Source organism: Physella acuta, unplaced genomic scaffold (assembly GCF_028476545.2).
Source record: "Physella acuta isolate Inbredline_101_S28 unplaced genomic scaffold, ASM2847654v3 ptg000969l, whole genome shotgun sequence".
Lineage (NCBI taxonomy): Eukaryota > Metazoa > Mollusca > Gastropoda > Physidae > Physella > Physella acuta.
This window is the reverse complement of record NW_026732486.1, coordinates 390,953-414,822: the sequence shown is the minus strand read 5'-3', so window position 1 is coordinate 414,822 and position 23,870 is coordinate 390,953. Positions and strand designations below refer to the sequence as shown.

Genomic DNA, 23,870 nt, shown 5'->3' with positions numbered 1-23,870 from the left:
AAAACACCAAGACAAATTGCAGTTCTAAACATATGGACATGAGCTTCTCTAGGCAAATGTTTTAATTGAACCAAAAATACGTTTTTCTAGTTAAAAAAAAACCAACAGTGTTAGTACAGTTACTAAACACCAACAGTCGGATATATATGTCAATATAGTTGTGCAGATCAATTTTAGTGAGTGTATACTAGTTTGCTTAGCACTTTAAAATTTACCAAAACTTAACCCAATGGAAAAATTTCTCCTATCACAACAGTGAAACAAACCACAGTTCCAATCACTGCCAATTGCCTAACAAAAATAACTTTCATAACAAAACCAAAAAAAAAAAACAGAAAATAAATTAATGGGTATTTGTTGAATGATGCCAAAATGAGTTTGTAAAATATCTTCTTTTCTATTGTTCCTAATAGATTATGTAGGATTATATTAAGCAGCAAGTTCAAGTTTATTACGTATATAAATAAACATTTAAATAACAATCTAAAAACTGTACATGTAACATGAAAATGGTTAGGACATTCATTAAGGCGTTACCTGGGCTAAAGCACACCTCAGAGATATTCACCTCACATGCACAACAGAATAACAATGACAAGAATGCAGTCATACATGCCTTTCCCCTGTTGACAGCCAAGCTGACAGACAATATGTTTACCATATTGTTTAAACACTGGTGAAACCATTTACGTTAAAAAAACAAGCTCGAACAAGTGGACTAAGAGAAGTCACAAAATAACTAGAAAAAAATGCTTGCTAGTGAGTTGAAACAAGACATGCTATTCGAAAGAAAGGGTCTCATATTTTACTTCCATCCTTTATATTATTCAGATAGTTTTCAAGAAACAAAACTAAGGTTGATAATTAACAGTACTCCGGTACTGTAAATCTGATAAAAATGATTTCCAATACAGCAGTCACAATATTTAAACAAAGAACAACACAATTTAAAAAGCAACCTATTACAAAGCAACCAAAAGGTAACTAAAATTTTTTTAAGCTGGAAAAAATGTATAATTAGGCGTAGTGATTTTCTCAGTTGAAGTTAGGTTTTATTAATAAAGTTCAGCTACAAATTAAGAAAAATAAGCTTGAACACAATAGACACCCATTATTGTTGATTGTAGAGCTAGTCTTAATGCTAAAAACTATTTAGTGTAAAATATATAAAATAATGTCTGTAACATCTAAATTGGCAGTCCATTAAATGTAAACCATTTTCATTTCTATGAAACTAAATGAGAGATGCTAAACAAAATATATGATTAGAACTTATTTTCTCTGAAGGCATGAAATAGCTACCAACGTCTTGGGTCCTGAGAAGTCACAATTGAAATGAGTAAAACAATGAAATGGTCGGTCAGACATAAAGAGATTAAAGCAGTAAATGTGCCAGTGCCTTATACAATACTACATGTTCATCTGAATCAACTCAGCTGGACTGCACACAATTCTTCTACACAACTTGGTCTCATCAGTAGATAGTTTCTTAGGAGAAAGCTCAAGGGAAAATGTACATCACCATAATCAATGTTTCAGTCCAAAAGCATTTTGTCATACTTTAAAAGTTGGCTGGATTTTACAACTGGCATTGAGGAATTACTAATCAGCTGGTCTTTTTTCACTAAACTTTTTTGTGTGCTCTTCAGCATTTTTCATAAACTTTTTCCTGTCCTTGGTATATTCTTCTGCTAGATCTGCTCTGAGAGGATGTTCTGGTTCAGGGTCGTTGATTAAAGCAATCAGAGAACTCACCACTGAAAATAGTCAAATATTGGTCTTTACCTTATCTAGTACTTACTTTAAATCTTAACTAATAAACATTCCCAAACCCAAAAATACAAAAAATCAGTGTTGAGAAAATGATGTATTTGTACTGCATACCTTCAGCCAACAAAAGCTAGAAGGACTCACCTTGGTCTGTTTTTGTAGCTGGCTTCCAGTTTTCTGCATTAATGATAGGTAGACACACTTGGCCTTTTTCATCAATGTTAGGATGATAAATTTTTGTCTTGAAAATCACTTTGGGTGGTTTGAATGGATATTCAGCAGGAAATGCAATTTCTATTTTGAAAGCCCCTTTATTATACGGAGGATTTTCCTGGGGGAAAAATACATTTAAAGGCATGGAACAACGGTTTTCACTCTATAGGAATGCATTTTTAAATAAGAATAAGAGGAAAAGTTATGTAGCTTCTAATAAAATTCTCTTACAGTCAAAAAACTACTTAAAATTACGATTTTATAAGAGAATTAAAAGCATGTTATCATATTTTAGAACAATTTTAGAACTCATAAAAAATAGTACAAACTGGAACTATTAATCCATGCCACAGGAGTATATTAGACTCATCTACACATATGTCTCGAAAAGATTTCTTGAGAACAGAACTTGGTGATTTTAGGTCCCCTAGTTCCTGATGGATCATTTTAAAAATATGCAAATATTAATGTGAAATATAAATTTTATCAAGTAAAAAATATTTATAGAAATGTTTAATAGCATAGCTGTTTGTTTTACTATGGCACTGCTTGTCTGCACTAATATTTCATTGGTGTATTTTAAATAGAAAGCAAAATACATTTTTAAAATAACATGCTCTAATAAGTTTAAGTTTAATAGATAAGTATTTTATTGTTACAATTATGGGAGCACTTATTTATGACATTCACAGCGATGGAAGGGGGAGGGGTCCAATATATTTGACTTTAGTGGATTTATGCAATAATAAAAAATTATGGTAACAGTGGCTTGCTGTTACTAAAAAATAAACAAGTGAGTCCATTTTTCTTCACCAGTGGTGGGTATCTTGTAATAATTTGTTTTCTAGTTGTCTCTGTAAGTGCAATTATTATTGTGCAGCTATTAAGTTATGAACAAATCGAGTTGGCTATTCAGCTTATGTACTTCTTGAAAAAATTCAATTTTTATTTGTTGAAAAACAAAAATTGCAATTACTTCTGTCATACTTAGTACAAGCAACCATTTTTATATAGAAGCTTGTACACATTAAAATATCAATGGTGTTCAGTAAGTTGTTTTTTTTTAAGTTTTTATTCATCCCAGTGAACACACTCTACTGTTCAAGGCCTACAAAAAATCAAGAAAACCATTTTTAGGAAGTTACTAGAATGTTAGTCTTGATTTTCTTTCACCCAGTAACAATACATTGGGATAGAGAAAAGTGATGGTATAAGGGAATAAATGTTTTAGTTTTAGTGGACATATTTTTTAAAATAGTCTATGCGTCTCAGTAATTCTGTTTGTGTTCATATGCACTTGTTGACATTGAGTGGTGGACCATAGTCTCACATTGTATATCAAGATTTTTAGTATCGTTACGCTAGTTGCCTGACAGAAACAACTAGTTTTTGTTTTTTGAGGAATGAATTGTAAAGTCTAAAATTATGGACATTATTATTGTATTAGTAATTTTATTAGTATATTGATTTTTTTCTTCACTCTGGGCCGACTGCAGCTGCATTGAATTTAATTCGTGACCGGTGGTTATCCTCGTCAACGCTGCGTGGCCTATTCGTCTATTTAATTTGTATGAAATACTGTATAGTATTTCTATCAATGCTTTTTCAGTGGCCTTTTTCAGAGCTAGGCGATTTTTAGACTTTATTGATCGGCCGTTAGCCTTTGCCATTGCTGCGTATTTTAAACAATGCTCGTTCAACTTTTCTTTTGCCGCTATAATCTGTTTACTGGCATTTTTAGTGTTTAATTTTTTTTTTTTATAGCTAGGCCTAGATCTAGTTAATTTTTTTTTACACAAGCATTATTTTTGTCTGTTAAAATTACAATTGGTATAAGTACAGGTTGGAGAGCTTGTATCATTTTTTTTTCGTGACAGATTTTATCAAGATAGATCTAGTTGAAATAGAATATTTAAATTACTTCACCTTACTACATTTGCTTTATCTTATAGGAGTTTTAAATTAACATGTGCCTTTTGTGTAGACAAAAAAAAAGTTAAGTTTTAAAAATAGTCTTAGCTTTGTATCCATTCTCCTCTACTCTGTTATAATTTTAAAAATGTATTAACTAGTTTAGGCCGCAAATTGCGTGCTTCGCTCCGCATTATGCTAAATCTTTACCCTAGGTAGCACGGGATATAAAAAAAAGGTATCAGGAAAATAGTCCTAGTAGATTTAGGACTATTTTCCTGAAACAATTTACTAAAGAGCAGTTTGATTTAGATAGATGCTAAATCAAACTGCTCTTTAGTAAATTGTTTTTACAGCTATCTAGCATGCGTGATAGTAGATTATATAGATATAAGTCTATATTATTAAGCCTATGTGAACTTAAAAAAATAACAAGAATTAGCAAAGAAGGTCTGTTTTTCAATTTGGCTAAATGCAGGGGGGGGGGGGAGAGAAGTGAAGACACCGAGCATCTCGTGAACTTGTGCTCTCTCTATGACGTGTACTGCTGAACTCACAGTGACCCTAACGACCGTGGTGGTCATTTTTCACCCACGGGATAGTAAACGTAAGCAAGCGATCACGCAAGTGACGATGTTTTGAAATTGTATTTTTAAAAAATCACACATCATGTTTTCAATATGAAAAAAATTAAATGTAAAAAAGACACTAACCCCGGGTTCAAACTCGGAGCTTCACGTCTACGAACTGTATTTTTTTATAGACTATCATAACTATCATATTATTTTAAGTTTGAATATTCAATATTGTCTTCCCATATTTAAAATTAGAATTTCAAATAAAAATATTTATTAGGGCCTATGGTATTAATAACATCTAGAGTAGAATTTGTAATGTAGGCCTATATTTTCCTTTACCAATTTAGTAAATAGCTAGATTTAGGTTTATTATTAACAAGTTGTTTTTTTTGGGTTTTTTCTGTGAGTAAAATAACCTATGTATGTTTACACAATTACCGTGGCAGCATTTTAAAACCTGTGTACACAAGTTCACAACGTCCTGTTATGCCAGCTGGGAGGCAAAATGTGGTTTTTGGCTTTCATATTTACATTGTGGATAGGGTCTAACTTTTAAATCCTTTTTTTCTTGGCATCTGAGTAAGCTAGATAATTAAGTGGTCTCTAACTCTAATGGTCTGTTAAAGGCCATTAAAGGTAATGGCTTGACATGGTTTATGTAAAATAACAGAATATTTTATTTTAAAATTTCATAATATTAATTATTAATTCAAACTACAATTTAGATCTAGATTCTAGATCTAGAATCTAGTCTAAAATGAGCTAAAACCTTCAAAATTAATACCTAACGGCTAGCGCCACTAATGGATTAAATATATATGGATGCCTAAATTATTCAGTGATCATGTTTAAATTGAAAATTAAGTAAATTTTAGATTTAGCAAGAATATCTAAATAAGCTTTTACTTTTAAGGCTAAAACTAAAATGTTAAAAACAAGTTACTTCAGTTACAAAAGACCTCACAAAAGGGCCTGAAAGTTTGTCCACTCTCAATAAAAATGACTCACGTATTTGAAAGGCCTAGAGATCTAGAATCTAAATTTTATTCAGACTAGTAAGTTATAAGCCTACATAAGTTAGATCTAGCTAAATATAAAATAATAGAGAAGACAACGGTAGAAGAGCCAACGATTGAAGAAAGAGAAGAATCGATCAACTGGAATTCAGCTTCAGTTCACCCTCACCCTAGTTCACAGATCAGTAAAATTTAGATCTCTGCACGAAATTTTTTGTTTCCCATGATAGCAATATATTATAGATTAACTCTTAATGCGAGGCACATTGTGTTTGTAGAACTAAATAAACTAGTGTTACGTTATTATATATCATTATAAAAACATCCAAATTTCTTAGAAACTTGAAATAAAGTACCTTTTGAAGCCGCCTGGTCGCAGCCATTTTCATAGGATTCAACCTTATACGCCCCCTACAATTTATTTTCATTCAAGAGCAGTTAACTAATTGTTGAATTTCCTTGGTAACAAATATTAGAACGAATATTGCCAGATTGCACACTATATAAGCAAAATAATCAGGTTGGTTATGAAAAATTGTGGGGGGGGGGGAGGATATAGCCTAGACTTAGATCTACAGACTTTATAAGAAATAAGTTTTCAATACACTATAGGCCTAACTAAAAAAAAAACTCCTCTAGATATAGATCTAGATCTAATTGTAAAAGCAATGTTTACTGAAAATATGTTCTAACATCTTAGCCCCACCCCCCGAAGAAAGTCTACCCCCCCCCCCCCCGGAGAAAAACTCTGGAAGAAACACTGTCCGTATGCACTTATGAGCTGAATTTAATCCGCTCTCTTTTTGTAGATCCCAAGTAGAGTCTAATCTGAGTTCTGTTTTCAGCTCCCAAAAAGACGCGTCTTAAGGTTAATACCTCTAGAATAAAAACTGTTAAACAACTTCTGTAATAGGGCCTTTTTTAGGGGTTATCCATAAATGACGCCACACTCGTAGGGGGGAGGGGGGTCCGTAATTTTGTGACGGTGTGTGATGAGGGGGGGGGGTCAGATAGTGTGACGTCGCACTTTTGCATTATAAAAAAAGAAATTTTAGAAAACGAATTTTAGTCGTTATTTCGCGTTTTAGAAAACTGTTATAATATATTGTAATAGAAATTGATTAAAATACTCTATGTTGACAGAGTCCAGACAAGATTTTGGAAAAATATCATATTTTAAGAAAAATTCAACTGCAATTTTGAGGGGGGGGGGGGGTTGTAGGCTGAGGTGTGAACGTCATTTTAGAGGGGGGGGGGGTCTGGCTTTTTATAACAATGTGTGACGGAGGGGAGGGGGGAGGTAAAAATCGTTTTAAAAAAGCTTGACGTCATATATGGATGACCCCCTTATACACAAAAACACTGTCAAAGTAAGGATGCACGAGCACTATTTTTTTTAATTTCATATTTATGGTCGAATTTTGTGCCTTGTAAACTGGCACCAAAAACATGGATACTCTCCTGAAATTATAATCATTAATTAGAATAAACCGGGAGTGATCTCCCCTAAACTTTCTCGAATATTCTTATATAAAACAACAGGGGATGGGAACGGGCTATAGACATGATTTTTAATCCATTTTAAATACTTAAAGTTTTAAAAATAGAATAAAATCTCGTAGACAAAAGAATTGCACACCAAGTGAACGCCAAATTAAAAAGTGCATAATAGTGCGCAATATTATTAGTACTTTAAAAATTTACATTAGTTTTTTGAGAAATCGGAAGTAGCGTAAATTACTACTTCGGGTCAACGGAAATTACTCAAAATTTAACAGAAGGTAGAAAATTAGATCTTTTACTCACATGTGAAATTTCATTTACCTATCTGAAATAGTACTCAAGTAATAGGCTTTTGAAAAATTCAAAGTAGAAAAAGTACCACTTCCGGTTATCGGAAATCGCTCAAAAGTTGATACGATCTACGATTTTGATAAAATACTTATATATGAAATGTCATCAACCTAGCTGTAACGGTACTCAAGTAATCGTGTTTACACACACACACACACACAGACACACAGACAGACACACAGACATACGGACAGGATTGCAAAGCCCAATTTTTCAGAATGGATTACGCATAAAACCTCTTAATTTTGATAAATCTGGATTGATAATTTTTGTCCGATTAAAATAAGTCCTCTATACTTCGGATGTGATGAAGGACTGAGGTGTAATACGGTGAAAATTGTTAAAATTTCAAGAGATTTTTTTGCACGATTACAATACTTTCTCTATACTTCGTTTATACGAGAAAGTAAAAAAAGGGAAAAAAAACACCAATAAAAAAATTCAATTATAATCCTAATAAACTAATGGATAATTTAAAGCATAGAGGTAATTCTTTTGAGAGGTTTGACGAGAGCCTATTTCAATCTTGTTTTGGTCTACATTATTTCCCTTTCCATAGGGATCTATAACATTTATGCCCTAACTCTGACCCCCGAAGTTTAACCTAAAGAAATGTACTCATGTTTTTGTTTGAACGAAAACAGCCCAGATTTGAATAGATTAACATGTATCATCCTGATGAGGTGGTGGACGCCCCCTCCCCATCTCTGGGACGAAAGAGAAATCTTTTATAAATTTATATGGAAAATATATACTTTAACCATTGACTCTCTCCCCTCCCTTTCGTTAATTTGTGCCCCCCCCCCCCTTTCTAGAACAAATGTCTGAATGAGACCCTGGAGCTGATTCAAAGACAATGTGTGTGTGTGGGTGTGTGGGGTTTATTTAGGTATTCCTGTGTTTGTAAGAAGAGGCTTTGATTATATTAATAAAAAACAAGATCACAGGAAAGGGGTCATCCAATTCATCCATAAATGACGTCACGCTTTTTTTTTTGACGATTTTTACCTCCTTCTCTACCCTCCGTCACAAAAAGCCAGACCCCCCCCCCCCCCTAAAATGACGTCACGCCTCAGTCTACAACCCCCCTCAAAATTGCAATTGAATATTTCTTAAAACATCGATATTTTTTCCAAAATTTTGTCTGAACTCTGTCAACATAGAGTATTTTAATCAATTCCTATTACAATTTATTAAAACAGTTTTCTAAAACGCGAAATAAAGTCTAAAATTCGTTTTCTAACATTGCTTTTTTATAATGCAAAATCCTTTTTTTTTTTTAAATTACTTTAACTTTTAAAAATAGAATAGAATCTGGTAGAAAAAAAAAATTGCTCACCAAGTGAACGGCAAACAATAGTTGTATAATAGTGCGGAACATTAGTACTTTATAAATTCATATTCGAAAATAGCGTAAATTACTACTTCCACTCAACGGAAATTACTCAAAAGCTCAAGCTTTCTATTAAAACGTTTTTATGCATTTAAAAAAAAAAGTCATGTCTGCTGATTAATGAGTATGCAACCACTCTATCTCAATCCACTAGCTAGATCCATATGTCACACCGCATGAGTTGTTCATATTTTATTGACATTCTGCCTCGAAACATAAGAATCTGCATGAGGTGCTCTTTATAGATTGTGTGTGTGGATGATACTGCTTACTTATTATTAACATTTTAACAAGAAAACGTGATGCTTAGACATAGACTTCTTTTATTACTTCTACAAATGAACTTAATCGAAAGAAGCCGCCGTCGAACTTCTAATAAGCTTATAGATGGCGCTGTTAAAAATTTATTCGTTCACCGGAAGAAGAATACACCAGTCGGTCTTGCGCAGAAAAAGTGGAGAGCGTACTGCTCAATATTACAATTGTGTTGATTTGTTACAACAATTGAGACAATGATATGAGTGGATCTAGATCTAGTTTTAGATTGGAATGAATGGATATCTCTAATTTGATTTGGATATTTTTACCTCTATACTCCTAAGCAGAACAACTGCATGCCATCATGACGAAGGATAGATTGGCTGCATTAAAAGCGGTAGGTTAACTTACAAATAAATAGGAAATCTCTATGGCTTGTTTTTCTATGGGCCCTGCCCACTTTCAGCAACCAGCGGCTGAGACTGATTCACTCATTTCGATGATTACTTATACCAGTGTCTGACAATATGTTCTTCCGGCCAATGATCTGCGTTGTACCGTGAAGTCTAAAAATAAAACGTCAACATAAACAAACTCACTTTGGCCTAAATAGGTCGCGCTAGGCACCGAGAGAACAGAGATGTGTAGTTTTTGTAACATAAATACTTTTTGCATAGTGATTATGAAAATAATAAGATTTGGAGAGGTGCCATAACAAAAAAAAACTATCTCCCTTCATTATCATTAGTGCTAATTAATTAATTAGCTTAATTACAATATGTTAATTATGCTAATTACTTCGTTAATGCACTTGTGGGTTCGTTTATATTATAAGGTGTGTTTTTTTTTAAAGTTTTTTTTTGTCTTGAAAAGACTTCTTAAACTTAAATATTATCATGACCAAATTAATTAATTATGTTAATCCAGTGATTATTTACAATGGTCAACATTTAATTTTTATTCTGTACTTTGTGGGGGGGGGGGAGGGGTAATTTTTATTCTGTACTTTGTGGGGGGGGGGGGGGGGGTTGGATACACCCCCCCCCCCCCCCCCCCCCCACACCAAGCGTGGCCAGGTCTGAGATATTTGTAAACAGTATTATTTTTTAAACAGCCTACCACCCCTCCCCGACCCGAACATAATAGACAACGATCTATAATACTTTATAGAACATACATATATTTTACTAATTCCCCCCCCCCCCCCTTCTACGTGGGACATAGGAATCGTCCATAAACATCGTCACATTTCAGAGACGGGGGGTGGGGGGGTCGCTATTTTTATTGTAAACTGTGGGGAGGAGGAGGTAAACTTCGTCAAAAAAGTGACATCTTTTAAACTTTCCATGACCACTGCGTGTATATTGATTATTAAATTCCAATCCCAATAAAATGTAACAAAAATCGTTTGACCGCGTAGATAATCGTGGTTATAAATATGTCCATGTATTTTCTTTTTTCGTATTAATAACATAAATCAGGCCTTTTTTGGTGCTTGAGAATCTTTACAAAGCAGTACAAGGTCAAGGCCATATGCAAATTTGCTTACGTCACTTTAAGTAGGTGAGAATAAAAAACACACAGCACTTATCAAATTTTAAAAATAAATGCCCTCCTTTTCAAACATGTTTCTTGTTAAACGTATAGCCATACATAAAACAAAATGTGTTCACATTTTCTTAACCCTTACCCACTTTCATTTACAAATAATATTTTAAATAGGTTATCCTTATGTCAGGGCCAACTAATTAGGCATAGGCCCCAAACCAATAAAATATATTATTACTATTAACATCCCGGGCCGAATGTGTGTTACACCTAGAGCCCTAGACCTACACGTCTGAGCCTTCGAGGGTCATGTGGTGATAAAATTGCAGATCTAATTAATATTCATAAATGGCGTTGGAATAATTTTTTCTGCATGGATATGATGTCGTATTTTGTAAGTAGGATATTTTTTTTCTTTTTATTAATTATCTATTATCTATACCTCCATCAAAGCGTTTAATCAATAAATTCAGCCGCTAAGCCGCTTTTCATCGAAATACTAGATTTAGATGTCGGGTGTCCATCTAAACTTTTGAGACATCACGTGACCTCATTTTCCCGCCTTGACCACTTAGCCATCGATCGGTTACAGTTGAAAATAAATAACAGATCTACCAATATCCCCACGTTCTAGATAATGCAAATTTAAAACCCTACAGGGACAGCCATTTAACACCCGTGTCTATAAAGTTAACGTTGCTTTGTCGCTTTACCGTACTTTACGTTAAGAAATTATATTTTGGCATTTAGCTGCGCGGGCTAGCCTAGATCCGTGCTTTGACCTAATTTGGAACACGTGCCGCGCAACTCTCTGCGGTGTGCTGTTGACAACTTTGTTTGCTTGCTTTACTACAATACGCAATAAAATATGATCAAAATAAATTTATTGTCTGTTTTCTTTGTATTATTTACATACTTTCGGCATCGGCCGATGAAACACGCACTTTATAAGCGTTTTGGTAGACTTGACAAAATATTAATGCACGAAAAGGCAAATATTTAACAATGATTGCTTTTTCGGACGGCAATATTTTGAGATTTTGTGGCGTCATCATTGAAAAAAACGACTATCTCCATTTTTAAAAAGGGTCATTTTTCCCTCATTTTGAAAAAACGCGTTGCGATTTGAACTATAAATTAAATTTAGGCTTCAAAACCGCAGTTTTGACACACCGCGCTGATGACGTCACGCCTTACCAAAACGCTTAGAAAGCGCGTATTTCATTGGCCGATGCCGGATGTAGTCAAATCCCGGAGACTGGTATAAGCAATTAACCCTGAATTTCCTCAACACAATTAAGTATTATGTGTCTACATATTATGCACCATATTATGGCATATGGTCTGTTAACGTAATTTCAGCCTTCTTTTCTTGGATTTGCTTCCTTAGCATTTGTCCAACCAAGAACAAACTGCAACGCAGCAGTGTTGAAGTTGTCTCTTCTAGATGGGTTGCTCAACTTGCTGTCCCCAGCTATCAAGCCTCATCTGCCTGGGGGTTGAACTGGGGGGCAGACCCCTAAACAAAACCCTAATCCCAAACATGAAGAAAGATATAGGCCTAATGCAGTAAAAAAAAATTATTAATGCCATTTGCAATAATGACAAATAAAAAAAAAACCACCATATTTCTAACAGGTTCTGAACCCGAAACCTTCTTGATACCCACCATACTATCTCATATAAATACTATCAATTCTCTCATGCAGCACTTGAAACATTTAGTAAAAAATATCAAAAGGCTCTAGGAAATAATACAAAACTTGTGTTAAAAAACTCTAAAAGTATGTGGAGGTAACTGTACCAACCTCAAACACCTGACACTAGCTACCACTTTTTGGCTTCTAGTTTTGTTATTATTTGGCATTAAATGAAAAGAAAAAAAATTGCAAATACTCTTCAGTCAATGGAGTGTAACACTGCCTCTGTCGGGATATGGTGTGATGGTCACCCACTGGCTGACCCTGAGAGATAACAAAAACAATGATGCTTCTTGTTTCTGGATCAGCTTATTGATTGTGTACAGAGAATTACAATTTCCAGTATAATTGCAAGTACATATTGCCCTAAAATAATGTAAACAAAAATTGATTACATTTTGAATATACAACCACGTGTATATTCACCAAACTAGCAGCCACGTCATAAAATACATTAGAATTATTACAGTTAGTATAACAATACAAACGACAATATGTATCATAAATATAATTAACTTCAAATATCTAGTACCCAACATGTGGCACTAATGTGATAATATAAACAGAAGTATTACAAAATCACATTAATACCTTCATTAAGTCTATATACATCACTCTAGTTCAGGTAACACAGGGAAACATTGCTCACCAAAGAGCATGCAAAAAAAAAACAGTTGCGGTCCCACGGGCAGCGCCAAATAAGGTGTAAATTATCCCCCCTGACTGGTAACCCATGGTACGTGTTACTGAAGAATACGGATGTGCATTTAATTCACTTTTCATTTAAACTTTATAACTATTTAATATCTTTCATAAAAAATCAACCTGCCGGTCCCAACTTTAAAACATATTTGAGTCACCTGGGACAATCTTTCATCAACTAGTATAGATATATGTTTTCACTTTTTTGGTAGCTAAATTAACTGAATAACACTATAGTTATACGAGCCGACCCGCTGCATATCATACGCCGCTATTTAGTTGTTGTTTTTTCTACCTTTCAGTAATTCATAATTTGTGAATTCGACAGTACCAATACTACCCCTAAAAATATTTGCTTAAAAACACTAAACCCCCCCTCACCCCCCCCCCCCCCCCCCCCCCCCCCCCCCGTGAAAGCAGCCTCCTCTTTCTTAGTTACCTCCTCTGTGTTTAAAATCTTTTCAAACTAAATTATCTGTCCTTAATAGCCGTCACCAAACCCGTCTCTGTGATTGTAAAATGTAAACAGCGTGAACCACAGCTCACCAGCCCATGTGACTGGGTGGGTGGGGGTGGTAGCGATAGAGAGGAAGAGAGGGGACTGTAAGGCGCGCTTGCAGCTTGTTTTCGAACGGCTCCCAGAAGAGAATTATATATATATAGATTCTTAACATTTTATAATCGTTGTTTTGTGTCTGTGTGCACATTTTAAAAATAAAACAAGATCTCTCTTACATATTTTAACAAACAAGCGTACATAGTTAATTAAGTAATTATTAAAAGCTTGCAAAAGGGTCCTGTGTAATATAATTTATAGGAATGAAAATAAAAAAGAAGAGACACTTTCCCTGCAAAAAGTGCTTTAATGATAATTCAATTGTAGTTTACTATAGGTAGCCTGTCAATTGACCTACTTTTTTTTACCGTCGTCATGGTAATGATGGCTGCAGAAAACAATACTGTAATTCCATTTTTTCACAATGTTTCATGGTCATTTTAGAAGTATAACATATAATCGTTATTTTTTCATATTATTTAACGATACTGATCTATTTTAAACAATGGACAATTAGTGATTGATGCAAACTTGCCTTTTGCACATTTTTTGTTTAATCACTGAGAATATTGCCAGCCCATTTTGTCCTCTGTGTATTTGAATGGGAACAAATGTTGCTAAACGGCAGTGAACGGTCAATCGCGTCACAACACCCCTTATTAACTAACCCAAGGTGTAACTGAGTATCAATCATATCATCATAGCCAATTTCAAACAAACATGTTTTTTCACAAATCATTTTCTAGGCTACCAATTAAACTTGATAAATATAAATGGTATCAAATTAAGTGTAAATAAATGTAGTTTCTAATTGTTAAAGTAATCTTGGACAATAATGAAGTTTAAAAATCTTATTCTGCACCCTAACTGTAGATGTTGAAGAGTATTTGACTGAAAATTTTCAGCCTAACCCAAAGCTCCTCTCTAAAAAAAATATTTCTGGTCAAGGTAACAGATTAGAATATAAACTCTCTCAGGCATTTCATATACAATTTCACTTAGTTTATTATAAAATACACCTAAAATTGTTTGAAATGCTTTCAGGCATTTCATATACAATTTCACTTAGTTTATTATAAAATACACCTAAAATTGTTTGAGATGCTTTCAGGCATTTCATATACAATTTCACTTAGTTTATTATAAAATACACCTAAAATTGTTTGAAAAAGGCTCTAAGCTGGGACGAGTCTCAGGCCATCAGTATGACATAAAAATGGCTGCTGGCACTGTGTTACTTGCAATTACTCATATCCCTCTATTGGCTATTGAATGCAGCAAATTTTGACACTGAAGTTAAGGATGGATATACTCCAGAAAACAGCGCTACTACTATTTAAAGTGAAAGTGTTCTAGCTTGGGGCATGATCGAGGTAGGCACAGTTACTCTATGCCTGTAAATAGGAGCTAAATTTAGTAAACCTCAACAGGATGTGAGAGGATATAAGCACCTTGCATATTTCTTCAAAGAGTCCAACTAGCTCGGCCTCCCATTGTCCTCATGTTTATTTTTTAGACAGTTTTTTCAGAAATTTCCATCTCTTAGTTTGTCAAGACACAGTCATTGTAAATACAATCTAGATGTAATTGATGGCTAACTAGCCTACTGCAAATCTACAGGCTTAAATAGTAAAGTAATTCTATGAAGGTGGTAGCTACACATTTCTTGCATATAGTGCAGTTAGATCTAAATTTAGAATCTAGTTATCTAAGAGTCCATTAGTCTAAAATGAAATGACAAATCAACGATTTTAATCAAGTAGTGATTCTACCAATCTTTGCTTATAAAACACAAACCTTAAGGCTTAAGTCTGAGCTAAATTACTCAGCCTATATGAAATTGATTCTATGATTCACTATGCCTATTGTTTTATCTACTTGCCACTGTCATTTGAAAAACAAAAGATTTTGAACTTGATGTGGTCTTACTACTTAATAGTATTAGGCTTCAGTCTCAAACCTGGGGGGGGGGGGGGGGAAACAAACACTATAACCTGTTGGTCACTATGTTAATATACTGAAATAAAACACTTGATTATTTTTATCACCATCCACCTGGTATTCTGCTGTGATAGTATTGCTAATTTCATTTTTTTTATTATGATCTGAAAGTTTAGACTTGAGGGTATCTAAATGGTTTATCAATTTTTCCCCCAACTAATCTTAAGCATGAGTCACCCTGAGCCACATATCTACTCCATCCATCTGCCAGTATAAAACTATAGGCACATCCAATAAAATAAGCCTCTAGCTTCATCTTAGATTATCTTTCAGATATCAGCACATCAATAGTGAATTTTAATTCACTTAATACAACAACTCTGTTTAAAGGTCATGAATTATGTTGACAGCAAATTAATCAAGTGACTTCATTTTAGATTATTATTAACACCTCCTTTTATATAAAGTAAAGGCATGACATAAAATAAGCAGGAGCATCATTACATGATCAGTTGTGATTTTGTAAACACTGCCATCTAAGTATGGTTGGGCTGTAACAGTTGGCCTATAGATTTCTTGCTGGTTGGGTGGGAGAGCTAACCCAGAAGTCCTGGGTTTGAGCCCCTGTGCAGATGAGATTTGTTAGCTGTTAAACACCAACCCGTATAGGAAGAAAACTAATGAGTCAAATAGGAGATTAGCACTGTTAAGCAGTTTCTACAAGCGCAACTGAAGTTGGAGCAAAAATAAAATGCTTAGCTTTCATTTCGATTAAGTAACTAAGGCAGAGCAAAGGATCAAAACATGTGAAACCCCTGCTACCTGTAATTAATGCCAGGGTATGATCCTAGGCAACCCCTGCTACCTCTAATTAATGCCAGGGTATGATCCTAGGCAACCCCTGTTACCTGTAATTAATGCCAGGGTATGATCCTAGGCAACCCCTGCTACCTCTAATTAATGCCAGGGTATGATCCTAGGCAACCCCTGATACCTGTAATTAATGCCAGGGTATGATCCTAGGCAACCCTTAATTCCTGTAATTAATGCCAGGGTATGATCCTAGGCAACCCCTGCTACCTCTAATTAATGCCAGGGTATGATCCTAGGCAACCCCTGTTACCTGTAATTAATGCCAGGGTATGATCCTAGGCAACCCCTGTTACCTGTAATTAATGCCAGGGTATGATCCTAGGCAACCCCTGTTACCTGTAATTAATGCCAGGGTATGATCCTAGGCAACCCCTGCTACCTATTATTAATGCCAGGGTATGATCCTAGGCAACCCCTGCTACCTATTATTAATGCCAGGGTATGATCCTAGGCAACCCCTGCTACCTGTAATTAATGCCAGGGTATGATCCTAGGCAACCCTTGCTACCTGTAATTAATGCCAGGGTATGATCCTAGGCAACCCCTGCTACCTATTATTAATGCCAGGGTATGATCCTAGGAAACCCCTGTTACCTGTAATTAATGCCAGGGTATGATCCTAGGCAACCCTTGCTACCTGTAATTAATGCCAGGGTATGATCCTAGGCAACCCCTGCTACCTATTATTAATGCCAGGGTATGATCCTAGGAAACCCCTGTTACCTGTAATTAATGCCAGGGTATGATCCTAGGCAACCCTTGCTACCTGTAATTAATGCCAGGGTATGATCCTAGGCAACCCCTGTTACCTGTAATTAATGCCAGGGTATGATCCTAGGCAACCCTTGCTACCTGTAATTAATGCCAGGGTATGATCCTAGGCAACCCCTGTTACCTGTAATTAATGCCAGGGTATGATCCTGAGGATTTCACTTCTTTTGGCTTTCTCATTGTCTGGCAAACAGGAACCATAATTTAATTAGAGAATTGTTTGAGAAAATTGGGCTTGAAATTTGAGGCAAATTGATTAATAAAGAAACATATCAGGATTCTGAAATTTAAAAGAAGTTAATGTAGATGATTTTGTAAGTGGACTCCTTCAATTATTTTATTTTAATAAACCAATCTGTAAAAGAAATCAATAGTTGACTAGCATTATTATTGATGTTATTAGTCAGATTTTCTCTGGTTTCTGTATTTTCAGGCCCAAAGTGATGATGATGAAAATGATGACGTGGCTGTCACAGTTGACAGCAGTGGCTTTATGGAGGAGTTTTTTGAACAGGTAGGCCACAGCTACAATAAAGTTCTGTTACATGGAAATAAGAATCTTAGAAAGATAGTCATTGACAACTTTTCTAATTTGCTGCTTCCAATTGTCTAAGTAACACATATCCAGGAACTGTAATTGAAGGGATCTTGGACTGTCATGAAAAAACAAAAGCCCACTTGTATTACTGATGATCTATTAGGTATGGTACTAAAACAAATCTAGGCTCAGATGGAGCTGAAGATGGCTGATGACCACAAGTAAAGTGTGTGCTATAAATAATGCATGACAACTCATGTGGCCTGCCTCCTTTGCTGTTTTAGGTTCTTCAGTAGTCATTATTTAAGGTATAAGAAGAAATGATGAGGAGGGTAGGGGTCAGGGTACTCTTAGCTAAGTATCCCAGGTTCACAACTCAATGTCCAGCCATTGTTTGCAGGTGGATGAGATCAGAGAGATGATAGACAAGATAGCCTCCAATGTTGATGAGGTCAAGAAAAAACACAGTGCAATATTGTCAGCTCCCAACACAGATGATAGTAAGTATTTTTACATCATCCACATAGACACACCCACCTAGACACTTTTTACATCATCCACATAGACACTGGTTACATCATCCACATAGACACACCCACATAGACACTGTTTACATCATCCACATAGACACACCCACCTAGACACTGTTTACATCATCAACATAGACACACCCGCATAGACACTGTTTACATCATCAACATAGACACACCCACCTAGACACTGTTTACATCATCCACATAGACACACTCACCTAGACACTGTTTACATCATCAACATAGACACACTCACCTAGACACTGTTTACATCATCAACATAGACACACTCACCTAGACACTGTTTACATCATCCACCTAGACACTGTTTACATCATCAACATAGACACACTCACCTAGACACTGTTTACATCATCAACATAGACACACCCACATAGACACTGTTTACATCATCAACATAGACACACCCATCTAGACACTGTTTACATCATCAACATAGACACACTCACCTAGACACTGTTTACATCATCAACATAGACACACCCACCTAGACACTGTTTACATCATCAACATAGACACACCCACCTAGACACTGTTTACATCATCAACATAGACACACTCACCTAGACACTGTTTACATCAACATAGACACACTCACCTAGACACTGTTTACATCATCAACATAGACACACTCACCTAGACACTGTTTACATCATCAACATAGACACACCCACCTAGACACTGTTTACATCATCAACATAGACACTGTTTACATCATCAACATAGACACTGTTTACATCATCAACATAGACACTGTTTACATCATCAACATAGACACTGTTTACATCATCAACATAGACACACTCACCTAGACACTGTTTACATCATCAACATAGACACACTCACCTAGACACTGTTTACATCATCAACATAGACACACCCACCTAGACACTGTTTACATCATCAACATAGACACACCCGCATAGACACTGTTTACATCATCAACATAGACACACTCACCTAGACACTGTTTACATCATCAACATAGACACACCCACCTAGACACTGTTTACATCATCCACATAGACACACTCACATAGACACTGTTTACATCATCAACATAGACACACTCACCTAGACACTGTTTACATCATCCACATAGACACTGTTTACATCATCCACATAGACACTGTTTACATAATCAACATAGACACACCCACCTAGACACTGTTTACATCATCAACATAGACACACTCACCTAGACACTGTTTACATCATCAACATAGACACTGTTTACATCATCAACATAGACACACTCACCTAGACACTGTTTACATCATCCACATAGACACTGTTTACATCATCCACATAGACACACTCACCTAGACACTGTTTACATCATCCACATAGACACACTCACCTAGACACTGTTTACATAATCAACATAGACACACTCACCTAGACACTGTTTACATCATCCACATAGACACTGTTTACATCATCAACATAGACACTGTTTACATCATCCACATAGACACACCCACATAGACACTGTTTACATCATCCACATAGACACTGTTTACATCATCAACATAGACACACTCACCTAGACACTGTTTACATCATCCACATAGACACTGTTTACATCATCAACATAGACACACTCACCTAGACACTGTTTACATCATCAACATAGACACACTCACCTAGACACTGTTTACATCATCCACCTAGACACTGTTTACATCATCAACATAGACACACTCACCTAGACACTGTTTACATCATCAACATAGACACACCCACATAGACACTGTTTACATCATCAACATAGACACACCCATCTAGACACTGTTTACATCATCAACATAGACACACTCACCTAGACACTGTTTACATCATCAACATAGACACACCCACCTAGACACTGTTTACATCATCAACATAGACACACCCACCTAGACACTGTTTACATCATCAACATAGACACACTCACCTAGACACTGTTTACATCATCAACATAGACACACTCACCTAGACACTGTTTACATCATCAACATAGACACACTCACCTAGACACTGTTTACATCATCAACATAGACACACCCACCTAGACACTGTTTACATCATCAACATAGACACTGTTTACATCATCAACATAGACACTGTTTACATCATCAACATAGACACTGTTTACATCATCAACATAGACACTGTTTACATCATCAACATAGACACACTCACCTAGACACTGTTTACATCATCAACATAGACACACTCACCTAGACACTGTTTACATCATCAACATAGACACACCCACCTAGACACTGTTTACATCATCAACATAGACACACCCGCATAGACACTGTTTACATCATCAACATAGACACACTCACCTAGACACTGTTTACATCATCAACATAGACACACCCACCTAGACACTGTTTACATCATCCACATAGACACACTCACATAGACACTGTTTACATCATCAACATAGACACACTCACCTAGACACTGTTTACATCATCCACATAGACACTGTTTACATCATCCACATAGACACTGTTTACATAATCAACATAGACACACCCACCTAGACACTGTTTACATCATCAACATAGACACACTCACCTAGACACTGTTTACATCATCAACATAGACACTGTTTACATCATCAACATAGACACACTCACCTAGACACTGTTTACATCATCCACATAGACACTGTTTACATCATCCACATAGACACACTCACCTAGACACTGTTTACATCATCCACATAGACACACTCACCTAGACACTGTTTACATAATCAACATAGACACACTCACCTAGACACTGTTTACATCATCCACATAGACACTGTTTACATCATCAACATAGACACTGTTTACATCATCCACATAGACACACCCACATAGACACTGTTTACATCATCCACATAGACACTGTTTACATCATCAACATAGACACACTCACCTAGACACTGTTTACATCATCCACATAGACACTGTTTACATCATCCACATAGACACACTCACCTAGACACTGTTTACATCATCCACATAGACACACTCACCTAGACACTGTTTACATCATCCACATAGACACTGTTTACATCATCAACATAGACACTGTTTACATCATCCACATAGACACACCCACATAGACACTGTTTACATCATCCACATAGACACACCCACCTAGACACTGTTTACATCATCAACATAGACACACCCACCTAGACACTGTTTACATCATCAACATAGACACACCCACCTAGACACTGTTTACATCATCAACATAGACACTGTTTACATCATCCACATAGACACACTCACCTAGACACTGTTTACATCATCAACATAGACACACTCACCTAGACACTGTTTACATCATCAACATAGACACACTCACCTAGACACTGTTTACATCATCAACATAGACACACCCACCTAGACACTGTTTACATCATCAACATAGACACACCCACCTAGACACTGTTTACATCATCAACATAGACACACTCACCTAGACACTGTTTACATCATCAACATAGACACACTCACCTAGACACTGTTTACATCATCAACATAGACACACTCACCTAGACACTGTTTACATCATCAACATAGACACACCCACCTAGACACTGTTTACATCATCAACATAGACACTGTTTACATCATCAACATAGACACTGTTTACATCATCAACATAGACACTGTTTACATCATCAACATAGACACTGTTTACATCATCAACATAGACACACTCACCTAGACACTGTTTACATCATCAACATAGACACACTCACCTAGACACTGTTTACATCATCAACATAGACACACCCACCTAGACACTGTTTACATCATCAACATAGACACACCCGCATAGACACTGTTTACATCATCAACATAGACACACTCACCTAGACACTGTTTACATCATCAACATAGACACACCCACCTAGACACTGTTTACATCATCCACATAGACACACTCACATAGACACTGTTTACATCATCAACATAGACACACTCACCTAGACACTGTTTACATCATCCACATAGACACTGTTTACATCATCCACATAGACACTGTTTACATAATCAACATAGACACACCCACCTAGACACTGTTTACATCATCAACATAGACACACTCACCTAGACACTGTTTACATCATCAACATAGACACTGTTTACATCATCAACATAGACACACTCACCTAGACACTGTTTACATCATCCACATAGACACTGTTTACATCATCCACATAGACACACTCACCTAGACACTGTTTACATCATCCACATAGACACACTCACCTAGACACTGTTTACATAATCAACATAGACACACTCACCTAGACACTGTTTACATCATCCACATAGACACTGTTTACATCATCAACATAGACACTGTTTACATCATCCACATAGACACACCCACATAGACACTGTTTACATCATCCACATAGACACTGTTTACATCATCAACATAGACACACTCACCTAGACACTGTTTACATCATCCACATAGACACTGTTTACATCATCCACATAGACACACTCACCTAGACACTGTTTACATCATCCACATAGACACTGTTTACATCATCCACATAGACACTGTTTACATCATCAACATAGACACTGTTTACATCATCCACATAGACACACCCACATAGACACTGTTTACATCATCCACATAGACACACCCACCTAGACACTGTTTACATCATCAACATAGACACACCCACCTAGACACTGTTTACATCATCAACATAGACACACCCACCTAGACACTGTTTACATCATCAACATAGACACTGTTTACATCATCCACATAGACACACTCACCTAGACACTGTTTACATCATCAACATAGACACACTCACCTAGACACTGTTTACATCATCCACATAGACACACCCACCTAGACACTGTTTACATCATCCACCTAGACACTGTTTACATCATCAACATAGACACACTCACCTAGACACTGTTTACATCATCAACATAGACACACCCACATAGACACTGTTTACATCATCAACATAGACACACCCATCTAGACACTGTTTACATCATCAACATAGACACACTCACCTAGACACTGTTTACATCATCAACATAGACACACCCACCTAGACACTGTTTACATCATCAACATAGACACACCCACCTAGACACTGTTTACATCATCAACATAGACACACTCACCTAGACACTGTTTACATCATCAACATAGACACACTCACCTAGACACTGTTTACATCATCAACATAGACACACTCACCTAGACACTGTTTACATCATCAACATAGACACACCCACCTAGACACTGTTTACATCATCAACATAGACACTGTTTACATCATCAACATAGACACTGTTTACATCATCAACATAGACACTGTTTACATCATCAACATAGACACTGTTTACATCATCAACATTGACACACTCACCTAGACACTGTTTACATCATCAACATAGACACACTCACCTAGACACTGTTTACATCATCAACATAGACACACCCACCTAGACACTGTTTACATCATCAACATAGACACACCCGCATAGACACTGTTTACATCATCAACATAGACACACTCACCTAGACACTGTTTACATCATCAACATAGACACACCCACCTAGACACTGTTTACATCATCCACATAGACACACTCACATAGACACTGTTTACATCATCAACATAGACACACTCACCTAGAC

General features: G+C 36.0%; 2 protein-coding genes across 3 annotated transcripts in view; one reads left to right on the top strand and one right to left on the bottom strand.

Moving 5' to 3' along the window:
* Window positions 1-433: 433 nt before the first annotated feature.
* On the bottom strand, window positions 434-5,940 carry LOC131953999 (ubiquitin-conjugating enzyme E2 L3). Its single transcript, XM_059317460.1, has 4 exons — window positions 5,845-5,940; window positions 2,313-2,417; window positions 1,915-2,101; window positions 434-1,757 (listed from the first exon to the last, which is right to left on the bottom strand). The coding sequence occupies exons 1-4, from the start codon at window positions 5,914-5,916 to the stop codon at window positions 1,603-1,605; spliced, it is 519 nt and encodes a 172-aa protein (XP_059173443.1). The 5' UTR covers window positions 5,917-5,940; the 3' UTR covers window positions 434-1,602.
* A 3,228-nt stretch (window positions 5,941-9,168) lies between these two features.
* Window positions 9,169-23,870, top strand: part of LOC131953998 (syntaxin) — a 43,692-nt gene continuing 28,990 nt past the window's right edge. For both annotated transcript variants that reach the window (XM_059317459.1, XM_059317458.1), the window contains exons 1-3: window positions 9,169-9,390; window positions 17,518-17,598; window positions 18,023-18,122. In XM_059317459.1, the coding sequence (XP_059173442.1) occupies window positions 9,358-9,390; window positions 17,518-17,598; window positions 18,023-18,122 (214 nt within the window). In that variant the 5' untranslated portion in view covers window positions 9,169-9,357. The remainder of the gene's footprint in view (window positions 9,391-17,517; window positions 17,599-18,022; window positions 18,123-23,870) is intronic.

Coding starts and splice junctions, on each gene's coding strand:
- LOC131953999 (XM_059317460.1), bottom strand. CDS start 5,916: ATGAAAATAAATTGTAGGGGGCGTATAAGGTTGAATCCTATGAAAATG. Junction 2,418..5,844: donor CGACCAGGCGGCTTCAAAAG/GTACTTTATTTC, acceptor ATGATCCATCAG/GAACTAGGGGACCTAAAATC. Junction 2,102..2,312: donor GGCATGGATTAATAGTTCCA/GTTTGTACTATT, acceptor TTTTTCCCCCAG/GAAAATCCTCCGTATAATAA.